The 18,635-nt window shown below is 49.0% G+C and overlaps 1 protein-coding gene across 1 annotated transcript in view; it reads left to right on the forward strand.

Annotated features, from left to right (window-relative positions):
* ADCK1 (aarF domain containing kinase 1) overlaps nt 1-18,207 on the forward strand; it is a 115,290-nt gene extending 97,083 nt beyond the window's left edge. The window contains exons 7-11 of the mRNA XM_049770395.1: nt 242-358; nt 9,663-9,812; nt 10,462-10,659; nt 14,682-14,875; nt 16,500-18,207. Coding sequence (XP_049626352.1) covers nt 242-358; nt 9,663-9,812; nt 10,462-10,659; nt 14,682-14,875; nt 16,500-16,671 — 831 coding nt within the window. The 3' untranslated portion in view covers nt 16,672-18,207. The remainder of the gene's footprint in view (nt 1-241; nt 359-9,662; nt 9,813-10,461; nt 10,660-14,681; nt 14,876-16,499) is intronic.
* Nucleotides 18,208-18,635: the final 428 nt, after the last annotated feature.

Raw genomic sequence — 18,635 nt, forward strand, 5'->3', positions numbered from 1 at the left:
GGTGGTTCTTCTGCATATTTATCCCCTAAGTCTGAATTTTTTTTCCTCTTCATTGTATGTGGGAGGTACCATACAGCATAGGATCTGTCCTCTGGCTGTAAGCAGGAGGGGTCCTGGTTGCAGGCCTCTCTCCTATGTGTGTGTGTGTGTGTGTGTGTGTGTGTGTGTGTGTGTGTGTGCATGTGCGCACATATGCTGCTGTCTGATCCCAATAGTTTCCTATCTCCCCTTTCCCATGCAGGTACCTCGTATCTTCTGGGAACTCTCCACCAAGCGGGTGCTGCTAATGGAGTACTTGGACGGAGGGCAGGTCAACGACCGGGACTACATGGAGAGGAACAAGATCGACATCAATGAGGTGAGGGCCGGCACAGGCTGGACAGTGCTACCAAATGGGTGGGGGTCCCGCTGAGTCCCCACCCCAACCCGGACACTCCTCCAGTCTCCAAAACACCTGGTCTAGGGTAACCATCTGACCCTCTCTGACATTCGGGGTTGGGGGACATGTGCAGTTTCTCCATGTGGCACTGGGGAAATAATCCTTCTGCGCTGCAGAACCTGGAACCAGCCTTCTGCCACCCCCAATCCTGGTCACTCCCCAGAACACTGGGGATCAGGTCATTTCACCCACCCTCATGTTCACAGGGCTGGGAAAAGTGGGGCTCATGTCTCCAGGCTCACAGTCCATTGATCTCAAGGAAAGCTGGTCAGTGAGGGGGGGCTGTACCTCATTTTCTTCCAGGTCTTCATGGGGTCTCATCCCTTCATGGGATTGAGGTGAATTTGTGATTTTTCAGCCATATTCATTTATTTGTTTGTTTGTTTTAGGGTCACACACCCATCAGTGATTAGGGGCTAGTTTAGGCTCTATGCTCAATGTACCGTGCAGTGTTGGGGGATCAAATCTAGCCTCTCACAGCCCTTTCCCCACCGTGTTTGTAGTCGTGACTCTACTTGATGTGGGAGATCTGAGGGGACCAGAATCAGTTTTCTTCTAGTTTCTCTTTGCAAACCACACCCCGAAGTGCTCAGGGCTCTCACCTGGCTTTGCATTTAGGGATCATTTTTGATTCTGGGGACCATACATGGTACCAGGGATTGAACTCAGGTGGACTTGTGCAAGCCAAATGCCCTCTCTGCTGTTTCTCCATCCCTGTTTGAATTCTTTTTGTTGTTGTTTTATTTTTGGGCCACACCTGGTGGTGCTCAGGGGTTACTCCTGACTCTGTGCTCAGAAATCACTCCTGGCTCAGTGGATCATATGGGATGCTAGGGATTGAACCCATATTTGTCCTGGGTTGGCTGTGTGCAAGGCAAATGCCCTACCGCTGTGCTATTGCTCTGGCCCCCCTGTTTGAATTTTTTAGTGCCTTTATCCTCCTGGTTTGCAGGTTTAGCATGCACAGGAAACCTTTCAAATTTCTGCTGTTACGTCATTAAACACTTTTGTGGAGACTCCAGACTGGACAGTGAGTCAGGGACTGAAGCTCTGCAGTGTTTTCACTGCCTATCTGCAATTCTGGGAATAGAGCAGGGAGAGTGTTTGCTATGCAGCCTATGAGGTCTCTTCCAGCCAATGTGCAAGTCACAGACCTCAGTGAAGAAATGAATGTGCATATGCAGGTAGCTTGGACCTCCATGATGTTCAAGAGCCATCTGCTGCCTGCCCAACACCCTGCAGCAGGAGACACTCCTACCCTCGGCTCAGTCAGGGCCGGGCAGTCCTTGCGGCTCTAGTTCAGCTGTCTGGGATCCAGACACAGACAGCACTGAGGGCCGCCTTGGTGATTGTGTTTGCCAGTCACTTTCTGAGCTGGCGACAATGACGGCCATTGATTTCATTAGCGGGAAAGGTCTCATGGTGTGTGCTGCCGGACAGCGCCTTGCAAGGCTCATGATTCCCTTTGACTCAGGACCTTTCTCGAAGGTTAATTGGATTCCAGCAAGTGTGTGTTTCAGACCCTGCCTGTGCTGAGGCTCAATTGAATTTGTGTGAAATTAGCTAAGAGAAAGGTGACAAAGTTGGTCCTTTTCAGGGAAGTGGAGGATGGTGGCAGGCACTGTGGGCAGATGGAACACCCTGTGAAGAATGACCACAGCCTTTCCTCCTCTTCATGTGTCTCCTGCAACTTGGCCTCTGGGACCCATTATGATCAGTGGGGACTGTTGCCCTTTTTTTTTTTTGGTTTTGTTTTGGTTTTGGTTTTGGGGCCACACCTGGTGACACCCAGGGTTGTTCCTGGCTCTACGCTTAGAAATCGCTCCTGGCAGGCTTGGGGGACCATATGGGATGCTGGAAATCTAGCCGGGTTCCGTCCCGGGTCGGCCACGTGCAAGGGAAACACCCGATTGCTGTGCTATCTTTCCAGTCCCTGAAGCCCTTTTTTATTCTTTTTGGTTTTGGGGCCGCACCTGGCAGCACTCAAGGGTTACTTCTGACTCTGTACTTAGAAATGACTCCTGGCAGGCTTGGGGAACCATATGGGATGCCGGGAATGAGACTGGGGCAGCCTCATGCAAGGCAAATGCCCTACCTGTTGTGCTGTCATTTAGCAAACCCTTCGCCCTTTGTCTGGGATGAGGCTGTACATGAGTAGTTTTAGCTTAAAGAACCTGCAGATGCTTTCTGCAAGGGTGCAGGAGCCCCAGAGCCAGGGCTCTTACCTTGGAATTTTTTTTAATTTTATTTTCGGGCCACACCCGTTTGATGCTAAGGGATTACTCCTGGCTAAGCACTCAGAAATTGTCCCTGGCTTGGGGGGAACCATATGGGATGCCAGGTGATCGAACCACAGCAATCCTTCCTTGGCTAGCGCTTGCAAGGTAGACACCTTACCTCTAGCGCCACCTCGCTGGCCCCTTACCTGGGAATTATTAAGCCCGCCCTTACCTGGAATTAGTTGGGCCCTGGGACTCTTCCACCTTCCTTTGTGCTCAGGCCTTCAACTCAGCTCTGGCTCCTTCCTGTTGCCCAGATTTGGCCTCTCACTGGCTTAATCTTTCACTTGGATCCTAGTATGAGGGTGTGTGAGTATCCCACACAGTAGGTGTGTGTCTGTCTGCCTTTAAGCCTGTTGCTCTGCCTCTTGAATTCTGGACAGGAATTGCCTTCTGACTGAAGAGAATGTGAATTCCCAGCCTATCCTTCTTCTGGGGGCCATGTACTTGATTATTCATAACTGGCCACACCCACTTCCTGTGCCTGCCAGACCTCAGCCTTGCCTCCGCATTGCACACCCCACCCCACCAGAGCATAAATCGGCTTTCCCTTAGGGACAGGAATAAATTAATCCAGGCAATTATAGAATAATTAAAGTACTTTCAGCCAATTCAAGTTTTGAGAAAAATCCAAAAATAACTCCTCGATTTAACTATTATTTACTAAATTAATTCTTCCCTCAGCATTTTGTTATTTGGCTGGTTCTGCCTTCCCTTCCCTGCTGGGGTAGCATCGAGGACTTGAATGACTGCTGAACTTGCTCGCAGGAATGGCTGGTATCCACCTGGGATGGTGCATGGGACTGTCATTGGCCAGTCTAGGAAGCACTACATAGTGACTTTCCTGAGTGTCATTAAATCACAGTCCTTGGAGAATATTTTTTCATTTTATCAATAGAAGGGAAATCTCTGCACCCAGTAGAGTTTCTAGAAGCAGAGATAAGTTGGCCAACTGTGGATATCTGTATGCTGGAAGCCAGGCCCGGTCACCTGGTCAGGTGAACCTCTGCTTCCTGTCTCCAAGCTTGCTCTGTGCACCATACTCGATGCTCGTAAGTCCCTGTCTACAGGGATGGTGCCTACACTTACCTTTCTCAGCAAGTTGGTACTTTCTGTTTTCAGATAGATGCCAGTGCTAACAGGGCTGTTGTAGAAGAACTGATACATCCCCAAAGAAGACTTCTTTTATTTATTTTTTTGGTTTTTGGGTCACACCTGGCAGTGCTCAGGGGTTACTCCTGGCTCTATGCTCAGAAATCGCTCCTGGCAGGCTCGGGAGACCATATGGGATGCCGGGATTCAAACCACCATCCTTCTGCAGGAAAGGCAAACACCTTACCTCCATGCTCTCTCTCCGGCACCCCAAGGAAGACTTCTAATTGTACCTTCTAGTACCTGCTCACAGGCCCTGCCTATCAGAACCATGTGGAGACTTTCTACAGGGCTGGAGGATGGCTGTGTTCAAGAAGACAGGAGATGACGTGGCAAGCATGCCCACCATGAAGGGATCCCTTGTGTACCACTGCTGGTGATGTAAATTAAAGCAGACACTGTGGAAAACAGTAAAGCTGCTTCTCACATACTGAAAAGTAGGTGGGAGAGAGAGGACAGGACGGAAGGCATTGGTCATGTATCCATGCATGCGGTTGCAGCAGCTGTAACCTTAGTTTGGATCCCTGGCACCACCAGGGCTCACTCCTGAGCCCAGAGACAGGAATAGCCCTTGGGCATCTCTGGATTTGCCAATCCCCTTTCCAAAACATCTGAAGTGAAACTTCCATTTGATTCCAAAATTCCACTTTTGAGTATTTATACAGAGTAAGTAAAGTCATGAATTCAGAGAAATACCTACTCTCACGTGTTCACAGTAGCTCTTCATTGAATATTTATTTTTAGGTAGAGGTATATAACTCCAGCAGTGGGGAGCAGGGAAAGAGCAAGGGGTGTGCCTAGTGCTTGTTTCCTATTTCTTCTGGAATCCTCTAAGCCTCTGTGAGAAGGAGGGCTGATTATGGCTTTCTGAGCACAGAAGTCCCCAGATAATAGTTCCCCTCGATGACAAATAAGAAAAAACGATCCAGAATTAGAAATAAGGCTGTGAGTATTCGATGTGTCCTTCCAAAGTCATTCCTGATTTCTTGGGCTAGTCCCCCGAGGATTGCTCCGTGTCTGGAGAACATGTTTCCCTTTGACTTTGCCATTGGCATGGGAACATCATACGTCAGTTGTGGATATCACTCAGCAGACATGCAAATAATTTTTGTCCGGAAGAAAAGTTAACCCCAAGAATTATGATTTCCTACTTGCCCCTTAGGACAAGGATCAGGTTTTTTTTTTTCTTTGCCACACCTGGCAGTGCTCAGGGATTACTTCTGACTCTGTAGTCAGTGATCACGCCTGGATGGGCTCGAGGGACCATATGGGCTGCTGAGGATCGGACGCCCTTCCCTCTGTACTGTTGCACTGGCCCCAATGGTGAGTTTTTTTAATTTTTTAATTTTTTTTAATTTTTTTGTTTTTGTGTCACACCCGGCTTTGCTCAGGTGTGTGAGCAAATTCTGTACTCAGAATTCACCCCTGGCAGGCATGGGGGACCATATGGGATGCCGGGATTCGAACCACCTTCTTTCTGCATGGAGGGCAAACACCCTACCTCCATGCTATCTCTCCAGCCCCCAAAGTGATTTCTTAAATCTAATATAGGAATTTTATTTTCTAATTTCTGCTTAAATTTTATATATATGCAGTATCTCACCATTGGAAAGTCCCTTTGGAGTCAGGCCTTTCTTGATCCTTGCTCCTACTGAAATGATTTCAGCAATCTTTGATGCCTACTTATTCTGTTTTTATGTGAGAGTTGTACGTTTAACTCTGTGAACCCCCTTTGACAGCGATAGCAGAAGTATCCCCTCAAGCTTGGACTACAGGTGCTTTAAACAACCACAACACAGACATATACTGACCGTGTTTATGGGTCTTGTGTGAGGTATAATCACAGACACACATCAGTACTTGTCTGATGTATAAGTCTCTATGATGCTGCACTGTAAGAAAGTCAACTGGGTAGGACTGATCCTCAGCAGCATAGGGATCCTAGACCCAGACAGAGAATGGGGGTGACTTGTCACCCAGCCCATTTCCCTCTATGTGGCAGTACCAAAATGGCCCCAGATTAGAGTTGGTGGTTGAGACCAGTCCTACCTCCGATCTCTGTCTCCTACATCTGTCTGTCAGGGTGAAATCTAGCTAAAGCTAATGAGCTTCCCAATGCTGTTGCCCCAGACAGGGGCAGCTGGTTGGGGTGTTGATGCTCGTGACTTTGCTGGTGTGTCTGCACTGTAATTGGCAGCACCACTACCTCTGCCTTTCCCCTCTAGTGGCAATGATTCTCTTCTGTGGGCAAGAACACCTCTATAGTGAGTGCCTGGTCCTGGAAGGGTCATCTTTTAGGGGAGCAGTAGGGGCCCAGAATGATCAGCAATATTTCAGAAAGCTTCCGAGAGCTCATTCATCTTTCCCTGACAGGTCTGCCCAGACTAAATGAAACTTCATTTCTCTGCTTCTGGCTGGAATTCCGTCAGCTCTGTCTGGCCAGTCTGCTTATCTTGGGCTGATCAAGGACCCTGATTGGCCCCGATAAGCGTCCTTGACAAATAAAAATGAATTATTGCTTATTAAAGGCAATTGGCTGGGCAAACAGGTCTTTAGAGCTTTTTCCCTTCCCCCCAGCTCTGAAGCACCAAACCCCCTCAAAAATGGGGTTCATGGTGGCACTGAGGTAGGGACTTGCTTGTTCATCCAGAAATAACTTGGGCTGGGGACTCTCTCCAAGGAAATGGGAAACAGTGACTGGGGACTTGGGACTTCTAAGCCTGAGTCTGATGAATGGACCTAGGGCTACTGACACTGAGCACTGTTTCACCCAGGGAATAGGCAGAGTGGGGTGCTGGTGTGAAAGTAGGACCAAGGACAGAGAAGGGTCAGGGACTAGTGTTCTCCAGCCACCAGCCACTGGTGATGGCCTGCAGGTCTAGAAAGGTCAAGGGCATTGGTTCTAACTCATGTAGCAGATTGCATGACAGGACAGGTGGAAAAGAGCAGGCTAAGAGGGTTAGAGAATGAGGTTTTTCACAGACCGTTTGGCCCCTATGTCCTTAACTCTTTGTAAGATGCAGTGGAACCTCCCAGGCCTATTGGGAGGAGTTATTTAACTCCAAGTCCCTGTCGATGCCCTCATTTACCCTTCAGTGCCCTTGAGCCTTACCATCAGTTTATGTCTTTGAAACAGAGAAGATCAGCTGCTTGCTTATGACCACAGAGGCCACATATGAGTCAGGTGTAGTATTGGACATGAGGCAGAGGAGACAGTTGTGGAGCATAGCAGCTTTGAATGCTTCCCCCATTTCTTTCTGGCTGTGATGCTCCAGTCAGGCCAACCTCCACAAGTCCTGGTTCCTCTACAAAACCAGTAGTTTTTAAAGCTAAGGTTAGGAATTCCACAGTGTGGTTACAGAAATAATGCCATTGATGAGTGACTGGATGGATATGGGTGGGGTTTAGAGGAAGTAGAAGGGGTGAGTTAGTGTCTGAGTCAGGCATCAGCCTCTTGCTAGACTTAAACAGAGAGTGGGTTGGGGCTGGGTCTGCAGGGATGGGGCATGTGCTGTGCTCGAGAGAACCTGGGCTTGATCCCCAGCACTGCACTACGGTCTCCTGTGCTACCCATAGCTATGACACCCCAAGGAGGGCTGAGGGTCCTGGGTATGTTGAAGATGGAGTTTCATGTACACAGATTGACTGTTACTGCATGCAAGGCAGCTTCTGTTCAGCTGATTAACATGACAGAACTGTCCCCAACATCCTGGAAGCTTGTGCCAAGGGTCAGATAACTCTTACTCAAGTAATGCACAGTGTACCAGCACCCTGGAAATGCTCCTGAGTGGGAGGCTGGTGCAGGCTAACCCCAAAAGGTGATGCTACATGGGGACAGGGAGAGATAGAGAAGGGAACTGGGTGAGAGGAATGGCAGGTGTGCTCCCAGCAAACACAGTCCTGGGCAAAGGTCCTGAGGTTGGAAGGAACAGGGATCATTGGGGAAGAAGAAAGCAGAGAGCTGGCTGGAATGGCTGCATGGGGACATGATGGGGTCTGGTTCTATAGGAAATGCAGAATGGAATTGGTTAGTTTGGTTTTGTCTGGGATTTGGGGCTTTACCCAGCAGTGCTCAGGGGCCCCTCTCTGGCCTTGTGCTTAGGGAACCATATATGATGCTGGACATTAGAATCAGGACCTGCTGCATGTAAGGCCAACACCTTACTCCTATGTATTGTCTCCCCAGTTCAAGGAAAGGAGATGAGTCTCTTTGTTTTGGGGTCCACATCTGGAGGTGCTCAGGACTGACTCTTGATGCTAGCTCAAAGATTATTCCTGGTTGGGGTTTATATAGGGTGTCGGGCACTAAACCCAGATGGGTAGGTCACTTGCAAGACAAGTGTTTTATTGCTGTCCTATTTCTCAAGCACTAGGTCTTTATTTCCAGATCCCAATTCTGCATTTTTCACTCTAGGGGCCAGAATTATGCTCCTAGTAGATGTGTGAGCTGGTGGCCAGCCATCAGGTACAGTGAGGCTGGGAGGAAGGCTGAGGGCAGGGTGTGTTCTGGGGTGTCAGTTCTGCATGAACCTCCTTTTAGCTGCCCCAGGGCTGCTTTTCAGCAGTTTCTCCCTAGTTGGGCAGAGGATTTTCAACTTTAATAAACAAGAGAGAGATAAGACTGCTGCCTTGAGGGGTGAGGCTCCCTGATGGGGTGATTGAAATAGTCTCTCCAGTGTCATCTCTTCTGTGCAGACACCATAAATCAGATTAGCACCAGACCCTGGCGGGTGGGGTGGGGAGTCAGAACAGTGGCCTGCAGGGACAGGAGAAGGGACTGAAGTTCTGTGTCTCCTTGGGACTGGCCTGGAGCTGCAGGGGTCATCCTTGGATGAAGGGACAGGTCACCTGTCCATCAGCCTTATTCTTTGGAGAAGGAGCAGGCAGAATGGCTCCCATTGCCACCTCTGCTTTTCTTCTCATTGCCTGCTTTACAGAATAAAAAACTAAGAAAGAGCAATAAGAGAAACAGGGAAGGGAGAAATGGGGGAAGAGGGGTGGGATGAGTTGGGTTGGGGACCACTGGGAGCTGAGGTGGTTTGGCCTCATGTGCCAGAATAAAACTGCCTTCAAGTTCCTGGGTCTTGCCACACCTGAGCTCTAAATAACTCCTATCTGCAGCTCAGGTTAAGAATTGGGTTAAAGGGGCCAGGAGATAGTACAGCAGGTTGGATTTATCTTCACATCACCTGACCAGGGTTTCATCCCTGACATTTCATATGATCCCTGACATTTCATATGATCCCTTGAGCATTGAATGCAGAGCCAGGAGTAACCCCTGGGCATCGCCAGGTGTGGCCTGAAAATAGAGAGCAAAAAACAAGTATTGTGTTAGAGGATCAGTTAAAGCATTTGCCTTGCATGTGAATAGCTCTGGTTTAGTCCCCGGCACCGCAACCCTGCACACTGCCAGGAGTGACCTCTGAGCACTGCCAGGTGCAGTTATCCCCCCCTCCCCAAACAAAAACAAAAACAAAAAAACACATTCCCCTAGAAACTGAGTTGGAGGATTGAGATGGTTCAAAGGGCTGGAGCACCTACTTTGCATGCAGAACCCCCTGATTCATTCCCCAACACCACGAAGTCCCCTGAGTGCTGTGCCACGAATAGCCCCTGAGCAAAAATAGCCCCTCTGTCAAAAAGAGAAAGCAGAAAATGGAGCTCCAGTGAGCTCTGCACATCTCAGGCTGCCCATTGGCCCTTCCTACCTTCCTTCTGGGCAGTGCCCAGATGGAAGAACTAAAGCCCAAGTCTTTGAATAGGTCATCACACACGCCTCCCTTGCCTTTCAGGTCTCACGCCACCTGGGCAAGATCTACAGTGAGATGATCTTTGTCAATGGCTTTGTGCACTGTGACCCGCACCCAGGCAATGTGCTGGTGCGAAAGTGTCCTGACACAGGGAAGGCTGAGGTGGTCCTGTTGGACCATGGGCTCTACCAGGTAAGAGAGACCTTTTCTGTTCAGCCAGCCCCAGGTTGGGTCCTGCCTGCCTCTACAGCCTGCTGAAATGGGAAGCTGAAACAGGTTCAAGGGTAACAGGGAGCCAGGATAGCTAGAAAGGGTCTTCCCTATAGAGGTTTCCACTATGGCTCCTCTCATGCTCTGGCTTCACACTCCCAAATCTTAGCTTCCCTTGAAAGCTCACTGATCAGGAAGGCAGGCTGGATTACCTGGAGGATAGTGGCTAAGATGTTGCAGCAGTCTGAATGCCCGGTATATAGGGTGGACAAGGTGTCCAGAGGATACGAGCAGCCTGGACTCTGACCCTTGGCTCCCCGGAAGATCACATGCTCTGTCAGTTCAGGGGTGGTGAGCTGAACTCATGGGAAAGTGTTCTTGGGCTGGCCCGAGAATGGATCTGGGGTGGAGCTAGGCTCGAGGAGGGAGGCTGGGAAGATATTTTTATGAGGAGACTTGAAAGGCTGGTGGGCAGTTGGGTGGTCTCTGCCCCTGGGAAACCAGGCTAACCCGTTAGTAGCTTGAACTTGGTCCTTCAGAGTTGGGTGGACTTGGGGCTCAGGAAAGCTGAGCAGGAGATCCATCTGTACCCTACAAAGAGGAGACTCATTCAGTCTGCTTCCCTCCCTAGGTGCTCACTGAGGAGTTTCGGCTGAATTATTGCCGCCTGTGGCAGGCGCTCATCTGGAGGGACATGCAGGGGGTGAAGGAGTATGGCCAGCGCCTGGGAGCCGGCCAACTTTATCCACTGTTCGCCTGCATGCTAACGGCCCGTTCCTGGAACTCGGTCACCCAGGGCATTAGTCAAGCTCCGGTGACAGCCTCAGAGGTAGGTGGTCTTTCTTCTGGGCCCTGCCTACCCCCAGACACAAAGGACAAGGCCAGGAGTCTGAGTCCTTCCTGAGCCAAAATAGGAGTCTGTGGGCAGGATAGAAGGCAGAGCTAGTGAGGGAGGGAAGAGAAACTGTGCTCCTGCATGGAATGAGGGAGAGGAGCAATGCCCCCAGTACCCTTTCTGGCCTGTCACCCCAACGGTGGAGCGGCTTAACCAACCAACTCTTTCCTAACCAACTGTTTCTGCCTGCTATGAAAGCAGCTCCCCTTGTCTCTGAGAACCCACACTTTCTTTTTTTTTATAATTATCTTTATTTAAACACCGTGATTACAAACATGATTATAGTTGTATGATTACAGTCATGTAAAGAACACCCCCCTTCACCAGTGCAACATTCCCACCACCAATTTCCCAGATCTCCCTCCTCCCCACCCCCCTACACCTGTACTCGAGACAGGCTTTCTACTGCCCTCATTCATTCACATTGCTATGATAGTTTTCAGTGTAGTCATCTCTCCAACTGCACTCATCACTCTATGGAACCCACACTTTCAAGGCCAGAGATTGCACCGAGATTAAGGTGCTTGCTTTGCATGTGGCTGACTCTGGTTCAATCCCTGGCACCATGTGGTCCCCTGAACATCACCAGGGTGGTCTAAGTAACCTATGGTACTGCATTGCCCATTTGGTTAAGAATCACTTGGAGTAGTATCACAGGAAATCTGTTGGGAAAGTTCTGTAGTAATCGGCCAACGTCATTAAGCCTAAACAGTGAGAGAAAGTCTCAACTAAGCAGCAGCCACAGACCAGTAAATCCTTAGACACCGACTTTAGTAACACCATGGAGAGATATAACAATCATTTCAAATGGTCCCTTGTTGATCTAAGATTTGATACTTCCATTTGCCTCTGTGTTGTAACGAATAACAGGAAGCAAATTTGTTTGTGCCTACGTGGAGGCAGGGTGGTGGGTGGGAGATTGGAGATACTGGTGAAGAGAAGGTCACCTTGGTAGTGGGATTGGTGTGTGAATATTCAGTGCCTAAAGTGATTGTATTATGAATAGGTTGGCAAATCATGATGTTATAATAAAATTATAAAGAAGAATCACTGGGAGGACCCCTGATCCCACACATCAAGAGTGAAAGAGTCTGTCCTTTGTGAGATTGAAGTTTTTCTACCCATCTGCCACTGCGGGGGTTGCTTCCTTAGTGAGTTGGGCACCTGCTGGCAGGGCTGGCTTTACTTCCTCCCCTGGTTCTCCAGCAGAACTCTGGGCCCAGTATCCTGCTGAATTCTTGTTGGCCCAGTCTGTGGTCTCCATTGCTTCACTGCACCAAGATAAGGGCCCTTACCAGGATAGTCTAGCACGTGCTGTCAGAAGGTTGTGTGTGTGTATGTGTGTGTGTGTGTGTGTGTGTGTGTGTGTGTGTATGTGTGTGCATGCATCTGTATATGTGTGTGTGTGTGTGCTCAAATTTGGCAAGGAGTCCTGTGTGGTGTCTTTGTGGACTTCTCATCACCTCTTTGAGCCTCAGAGTCCTCCCCAAAGGCAGCTTTGTGGTGGGGCTTTGGGGATGGCTGGATCTAGAGTCTCAAACAATGTCCTCAAAAAGGATAGTATCTCACCATTTCCGAACTTTATCCTTTTTATGTTAACATCAGTTCTCAAACAGGATCCCCTTTTGACAGTTGGTACCATGTGTCCTCTCCTGAGCACTGCCAGGGGTGATACCAGAGGGCAGAACCCTGAACACTGCTAGATGTGACCCCAATAATTCCTCCTCCCTGAAAAAAAAATGTGAGGCCAGGATGATTTTTCAGAAGACTGGAACCTGTGCCTGATATATGCTGGGCCTCAGGTTTATCCCTAGTACCACATGACTCCATGAGCACTTGCAAGTATGGTCCCTTGCACTGCTAGCGTGGACTTGTTCGCCCCCAATAATTCAGTACCCAAGCACTAAATAGTGAGGCATGAGCTACTGGATGAGTATTGACAAGGGTGGCTCATGGATTCACTGAGCATGACTTGGGAGCCTTCTCCCTACCCTCCAAAAAAGAGTTAAAATGCACTGTACTTCCTGATGGGACTAAGAGAAGAGACTGGGCTCCAATACATAGTGCCTTCTCAGTAGAGCATTTGGAGGTTCCAAACCCTGTTGCAAGTGACCAGACCCTTAACGAATTTTCTTACTCTTGCCCCTCCAAGGATTTATTATGGGCTCCTGGGGTGACCTTACCCCAGACCCTAGTGTCGGGCATTCAGCTGCTGTAGCCCTCAGAAAGCATATATTCTTTGGTTTTTGTCTTGCTCATCCTTCGCATGGCTTCTTCATGTGTGTGTGTGTGTGTGTGTGTATGTGTGCATGTATGCACATACCCATGTCTCTCCTAGTAAGGGTATGGGTTATGAATTAAGGCCTTTATTTTCCCTAACAGTGTGTCTCCTCTTTCCTGCCTTAGGAGCAAGAAACCCAAGAAGTCACCCAATAGCCTCTTCCTTATAGTCCATTGGCTAAACTCTACCAGGAATCTTTCTAAATCAATCACTTGTCCAGAACAGTGATCATTGAGCCACATTTTATTAAGATGTGATTAATATGCAACACCCTATGACTATGGAAGGTTTCTGCCTACCTAAAAACAGTGTTGTTCTTGGGTCAGGTGAACAGAGTTGAGGTGGTTCAACAAGGAGCATGTGAGAGGGGCTGTTGGGGGGCTGTTGGATAGTTGCATAGCAGTTGGCTACAGATTCATCAGGCTATGTCTTGAAGGCTTCACTGCTATGAAGGTACAGAGGTACTTCTGTTTGGGCTGAGACAGGCTCCCACCTTCATAGTCGCAGCCTTTCTGAGGAGTGAGTAAGTGATAGAGTTGTGTGTGTGTGTGTGTGTGTGCGCGCGCGCGCGCATGTGCACATGCGCGCAAATGTTCCAGCTGCCTAAGGCAATCTCAACACTAGTACCTCCTGGACTTGGACTGTCCTGGAAGTGCCTCTCCATCTCTTATCTCTGACATCTTTGGTACACTGGGAAGAGGCAAAGAGAAGATTCTTGTCACATTTCTGTTTCATGGGGAAAAATGGGCTCATTTTTCCTTTTCATTAAGAAAGGACTTAATCCAGGCATTTAGCTTGATTGTGGAACCTGGATTTGACTCACATAGACCTTTGACTAGATTTGACTCTGGGCCTTGAGCAGATAATTGAATTGTTCCATGCCTCAGTTTCCCCCTCCTAGAAGAGAGCAGAACTCACACCTGATAGGGTGGTTAGGAGGATTAACATGTTGCTTTGTCTTTGTCTTTTTGGAGACCAGGGATTTGGGATGAGGACCAAACTTCATTCTTGGGCGGACTTTGCTTGGTGCCACACAGAGATCAGGGATGGGGAGGGTATTAAACCAGACCCCAAAATTGAGCCCCAATAACTGCAGTAGGATGTCAGGGCCTGGGGTACAGGGTGCGCTGAGACTGTGATGGCTAGGTGGTCAGTAAGGCAACAGGGTTTGGTAGGGCAAGGGTAGAACTTGGATGTGGGCTGAGACTCAGGAGCTCTGACCTGTGCTCTGACCTCTCTAGGCTTGATTAAAGGATGGCTTGGGCAATGCACCTTAGCTTCTGTCCAGAAACGGGTGCTTGATGGAAAAGCTTTGCAGAATGACATAAGGACAGACTCCTGGGCTGAGATGCTGGCAGATACCAGTATCATTGGCAGTGGGAAGGGCACTTTGTGCCCAATCATCCAGGTGTGGGAATGCTTGAACTTGAGGAATCAGGGTGGCAGCAGCAGCAGGCGGGTTTGCAGGTGGCATAAGTTGGGATGATTCATGCTTTGGGACTTGCAAAGATCCAGCTATTTTCCTTCCCTTTGGAGAGGATTCTGAGTGGTGTTGAGACAGCCAGGCTTGGAACTCCCCACTGAATGGTCCTTGCAGCCACCCAGACCACAGGCTTCCCAGTCACCTGCCAACCTTCTCACATCCACTGTCCACCTCTCTATCATTGTGCTTCAGGACCTGGAGATCCGCACCAATGTGGCCAGCTACCTCCCACAGATCAGCCAGCTCCTCAGCCATGTGCCACGCCAGATGCTGCTCATCTTCAAGACCAACGATCTGCTGCGTGGCATCGAGGCCTCGCTGGGCACTCGTGCCAGTGCCAGCTCCTTTCTCAGCATGTCACGTTGCTGTGTCAAGGCGCTGACAGTGTGAGTGTGAATGCCTGGGGTCCTGCTTCACCCTCTTTTTCCTGTTCCCAGGCCTTGTTTTCAAGCCTCCCTGCAGAGAGCTTGGGGGTAGAAAAGCATCGAATATTTTCTGAGGCCTGAGAAATGGAGCTCAGGCCAGTGTGGTGTGGTATGCCCAAGAGTCTCCTAAGTTTGATCAAACATTGTTTTCTAATTCTCAGTTTCCTGATCCGGCCTGCTAGGTGATGCTTAGCTTAGTAAAGTCTGAGCTATTTCTGAGTCTCTGCTCTATCCAAGTGGTCCCCGGATGTCCTGAGTTTACCCATCCCTGCCATACACTTCTGTCTCAGGCTGGTCTAAGCAGCAGGAGCTGTCTTCTCTCAGGCCTCAAGCATGTCTGTGGAGCGTGCTTAGGGTAGTGTCAGGAATGGGGTATCTTGGGTAGTCTTCTCTGCCTCAATACCCTATGGTTTGAATAAGAAGGCAAGGTTGACTCAGCTCATGGAGATCAAACCAGAGGAGCAGAGTTTGGGGCTCATCTGCCTGAGGGCAGCACATACATGGAAAAGCCTGCACTCTCTATAAATGTTCTCCCTTTAGACCAGCAATTCCAAGAGCGTGTGATGCCTCCTCCAGGGGTTAGAGGTAGCCTTGGGTGCCGAAGGTGGTACCTTTTCTGTTTTTATAGAAAGAAGTTTGATTTCCAGAAGAGCACTGAATGATTTTCTTTTGTTTTCTCAGAAGGGGGCAGTAGACCAAATAAGTTTGGGAACTTGTGCCTTAGACTGAGTCTAACTCCCTGCCCACCTGTTCACATTTGACTCTAATTGGGTCAAATTCTGTAAGTGAATTTGGCCATGTATAGCACTATAACACCTCTCCACTACCCGGTATTAAAATAGTTCAAAATAGACTGCATGTTCAAAGGACTAGACATGGTTGCTTCTTCCTTGGAGGGTACAAGAAGTGAAGTTTTAAACAGGTCAGCATTAAAGAAACTGGCTCCTTTGGGGGGAAGGTGGGAGGTGGCACACCACAACCCGCTGTGCTCAGGGGTTTCTTCAGCCACTGCATTCAGGGATCACTCCTGGCTAGCTCGAGAGACTGTATGAATTGCTGGGGATCCAATCCAGGTCTGCTGCCTACAAGACTAATGCCCTAACCATTATACTATTTCTCCAGCCCCACAAAACAGCTCCATCATGGCCTTTTTTGGTGCAGAGCAATTGAACTGGATGGAATCCATAGCCCTGGAATTTCCAACATCCAGGACCTCCTGGCTAGGAGGCTTCTGAGTGACTGTCGCTCTCAAAATCTGGAGACTTTCCCTATATAGTGTTTAGGGGATCCTGGATTGGTATAGCTATCCTATGCTTTTGGGAAAAGAGAAACATTAGAATATTCTGCTCAGTGTGCCCTTTGACCTTGGCTGCTCTTCGCCTTCCCCCTTTCTTGGGAGTTCCTTGGCCATAGTTGAGACCCAAAGTCCCAGACTGGGTAGTCATGTGGTCAGGATATGTGGCACCATCAACGTGGGTCAGTAGGCTGCTTAGCAGGTGCCATTTTCCATCTTTATAGAATGATGTCAGTGATTTTTGCCTCTCTCTCTCTCTCTTTCTCTCTCTCCTTCCTGCCCCTGCTGCAGACACAAGAGGAAGAATGCCCACTCCTTCTTCAGAAGGACCCAGATCTCTCTCAGCGAGGCCATCCACTTGTGGCAGATCAGCCTCCTGGAGTTTGTTCTGCACGTGAAGGGGCTGAGACTGACCAGCTGCCTCTGGGCCCTGCTGTCCTGGCTGCGCCCCACTCCCCACTGAGTGGACTCATCATTCCCTCCCCTCCTGGTGTGAAAGGGATTTTTCACATGCCACACACTTCAGTGACCTGCCATAACTCCCCAGTGACCTGGAGTCCAGGGTCAGTGTGGTGCTTTGTAGCTTCACCTCTGGAACTCTCCTTTCATATGACAGCCCATGACTTGGGTCCTACAAGTTGTCCTACAAGCGCTCAGTTTCTCCCCCTTATCCAGGGAGAAGGCGTGACAAGACTTGCTCACTCCCAGGTGCTTTTGGACTGGATGTCCCTTAGCACCACAAAATGCCTCTGAGGCCTGCTGCAGGAACATGGGGTGATCTAGGAAGTTTGGTTCTCTTGGAGGGGACCATGGCTCTCTTTGAGTTTGCTGGAACCCTGTGCCTCCACTTTCTCTGTCCGTCCAGAGCAGTGCCCCTTTGTCACCTGTGGGGCTGACTTGGCATAAGAGGCAACTCTATGGCAACTGCTCTGTAAATACTGTCACAGCAGTCCTATTGGTGTTTCATGTCTTATGGTTTGGTGAAAACTCTTTTGGGGTTGCCAGGCAAAGCTTGGTTGCTGGGAGTTTCAATCCTGTTGAAAATCCACACTGGTTGTTAGGGGGCAAGGGTATATGTTTGCATTTGCCACTGTCCTCTGCCTGACTTCTTGTCCCGTGTACCTTCCCCCTTTCCACTGTGCAACTCCTTCCTGCTTCTCATCGATTTTTTTCATCTTCCAAGACTCAGACCTTGGGTGGAGGAATAAGGTAACCCATGGTTAGGAACTTAGAAACTGGGCTTTAAATCCTGGTTCTTAGCTCATTGGTGAATTATCCAGCAACTGTCTTGTTCTACTAATTTTCCGTTCTGTTTTTAGGCTACACCCAGCAGTGCCCAGGTGTTACTCCTGGCTCTGTGCTCAGGGATCACTCCTGGCGGTGCTCAGGGAACTATATGCCAAGGATCAAACTTGGGTCAGCTACGTGCAAAGCAAATGCCCTACCCACTGTTCTAGCATTCTGGCCTCTTGTTTACTAATTAGTTCCAGGTTTAGCTGATGACCCAGCCCTGGAGAAGGGTCTATCTCTGTGCCTATGTTTAAGGTCTGAGTCTGGCTGCTCTAGAGACTCTTGCTATCATATCTCCCCAACTTCTGTTGCCAACATGGCCCCTTCCCACTTCATCTGCTCCCAACTCAGGACTTTTCTGTTTCCTGTATCTGTGCGATCTCCATACTCCCCCTTGGCCCACATCTGGCAGGCTCCGATTCTCACTATGTGCTCACAGGCAGTCATTCTCTTTGAGTCTCTCTGATTTTTCTGTACTTCATTCCAAATATAAGAAGCAGACTTCCCACTGACCAGAGATGATTTGCAATCCTGTTATTTTCTGAAAAAATTTCATTGTTCTCAGTGACCAGTTAAAGGCACCCAGGGACCTGAGAGAGTAATTTTCAAGATCTGTTATTAATCATGAGAATGCATGCTGCATATTATATTTTATGGGGTCTTTTATAGCCACTGGAGTAAATATAAATGTCCTTTTTGTTCAAGGTAATGGCTGCTTGCTTTTCACTTTGGGTTTTATGGTTGACTTCCTGCTGCCCTGGTCCCATCAGCATGTTGTTGGTGAGCCCCAAGCACCCAAAGCAGTTTTCCAGGGAGAGCGGAGAGGCAGAGAGTGAGTGTAGATTTTGATAGTAGGAGGGTTATAAGCTGATGTTTACTAGGAGCCTGCTAGGAGAACACACCAGGAACATACACAGATCACTGAACTGTCTTTGCACTCTTTGGGGTACTGAGATGAAAACTTGGAGAGGTGTAGGAGTTTGCCTAAAGTCACACAGCCTCCACATGCTTTCCTTTTCTTTCCCAGTGCAGTAGATAAAGATTGCCCATGTTCCTTGAGCAGTTCCTGTTTACCTGAATTGGGTCTTATGGCCCCTGACTTGAGAGGAAATTGGGTGTTAAGTGAACCATGGGAGA

The sequence above is a fragment of the Suncus etruscus genome, chromosome 3 (assembly GCF_024139225.1).
Source record: "Suncus etruscus isolate mSunEtr1 chromosome 3, mSunEtr1.pri.cur, whole genome shotgun sequence".
NCBI classification, from domain to species: domain Eukaryota; kingdom Metazoa; phylum Chordata; class Mammalia; order Eulipotyphla; family Soricidae; genus Suncus; species Suncus etruscus.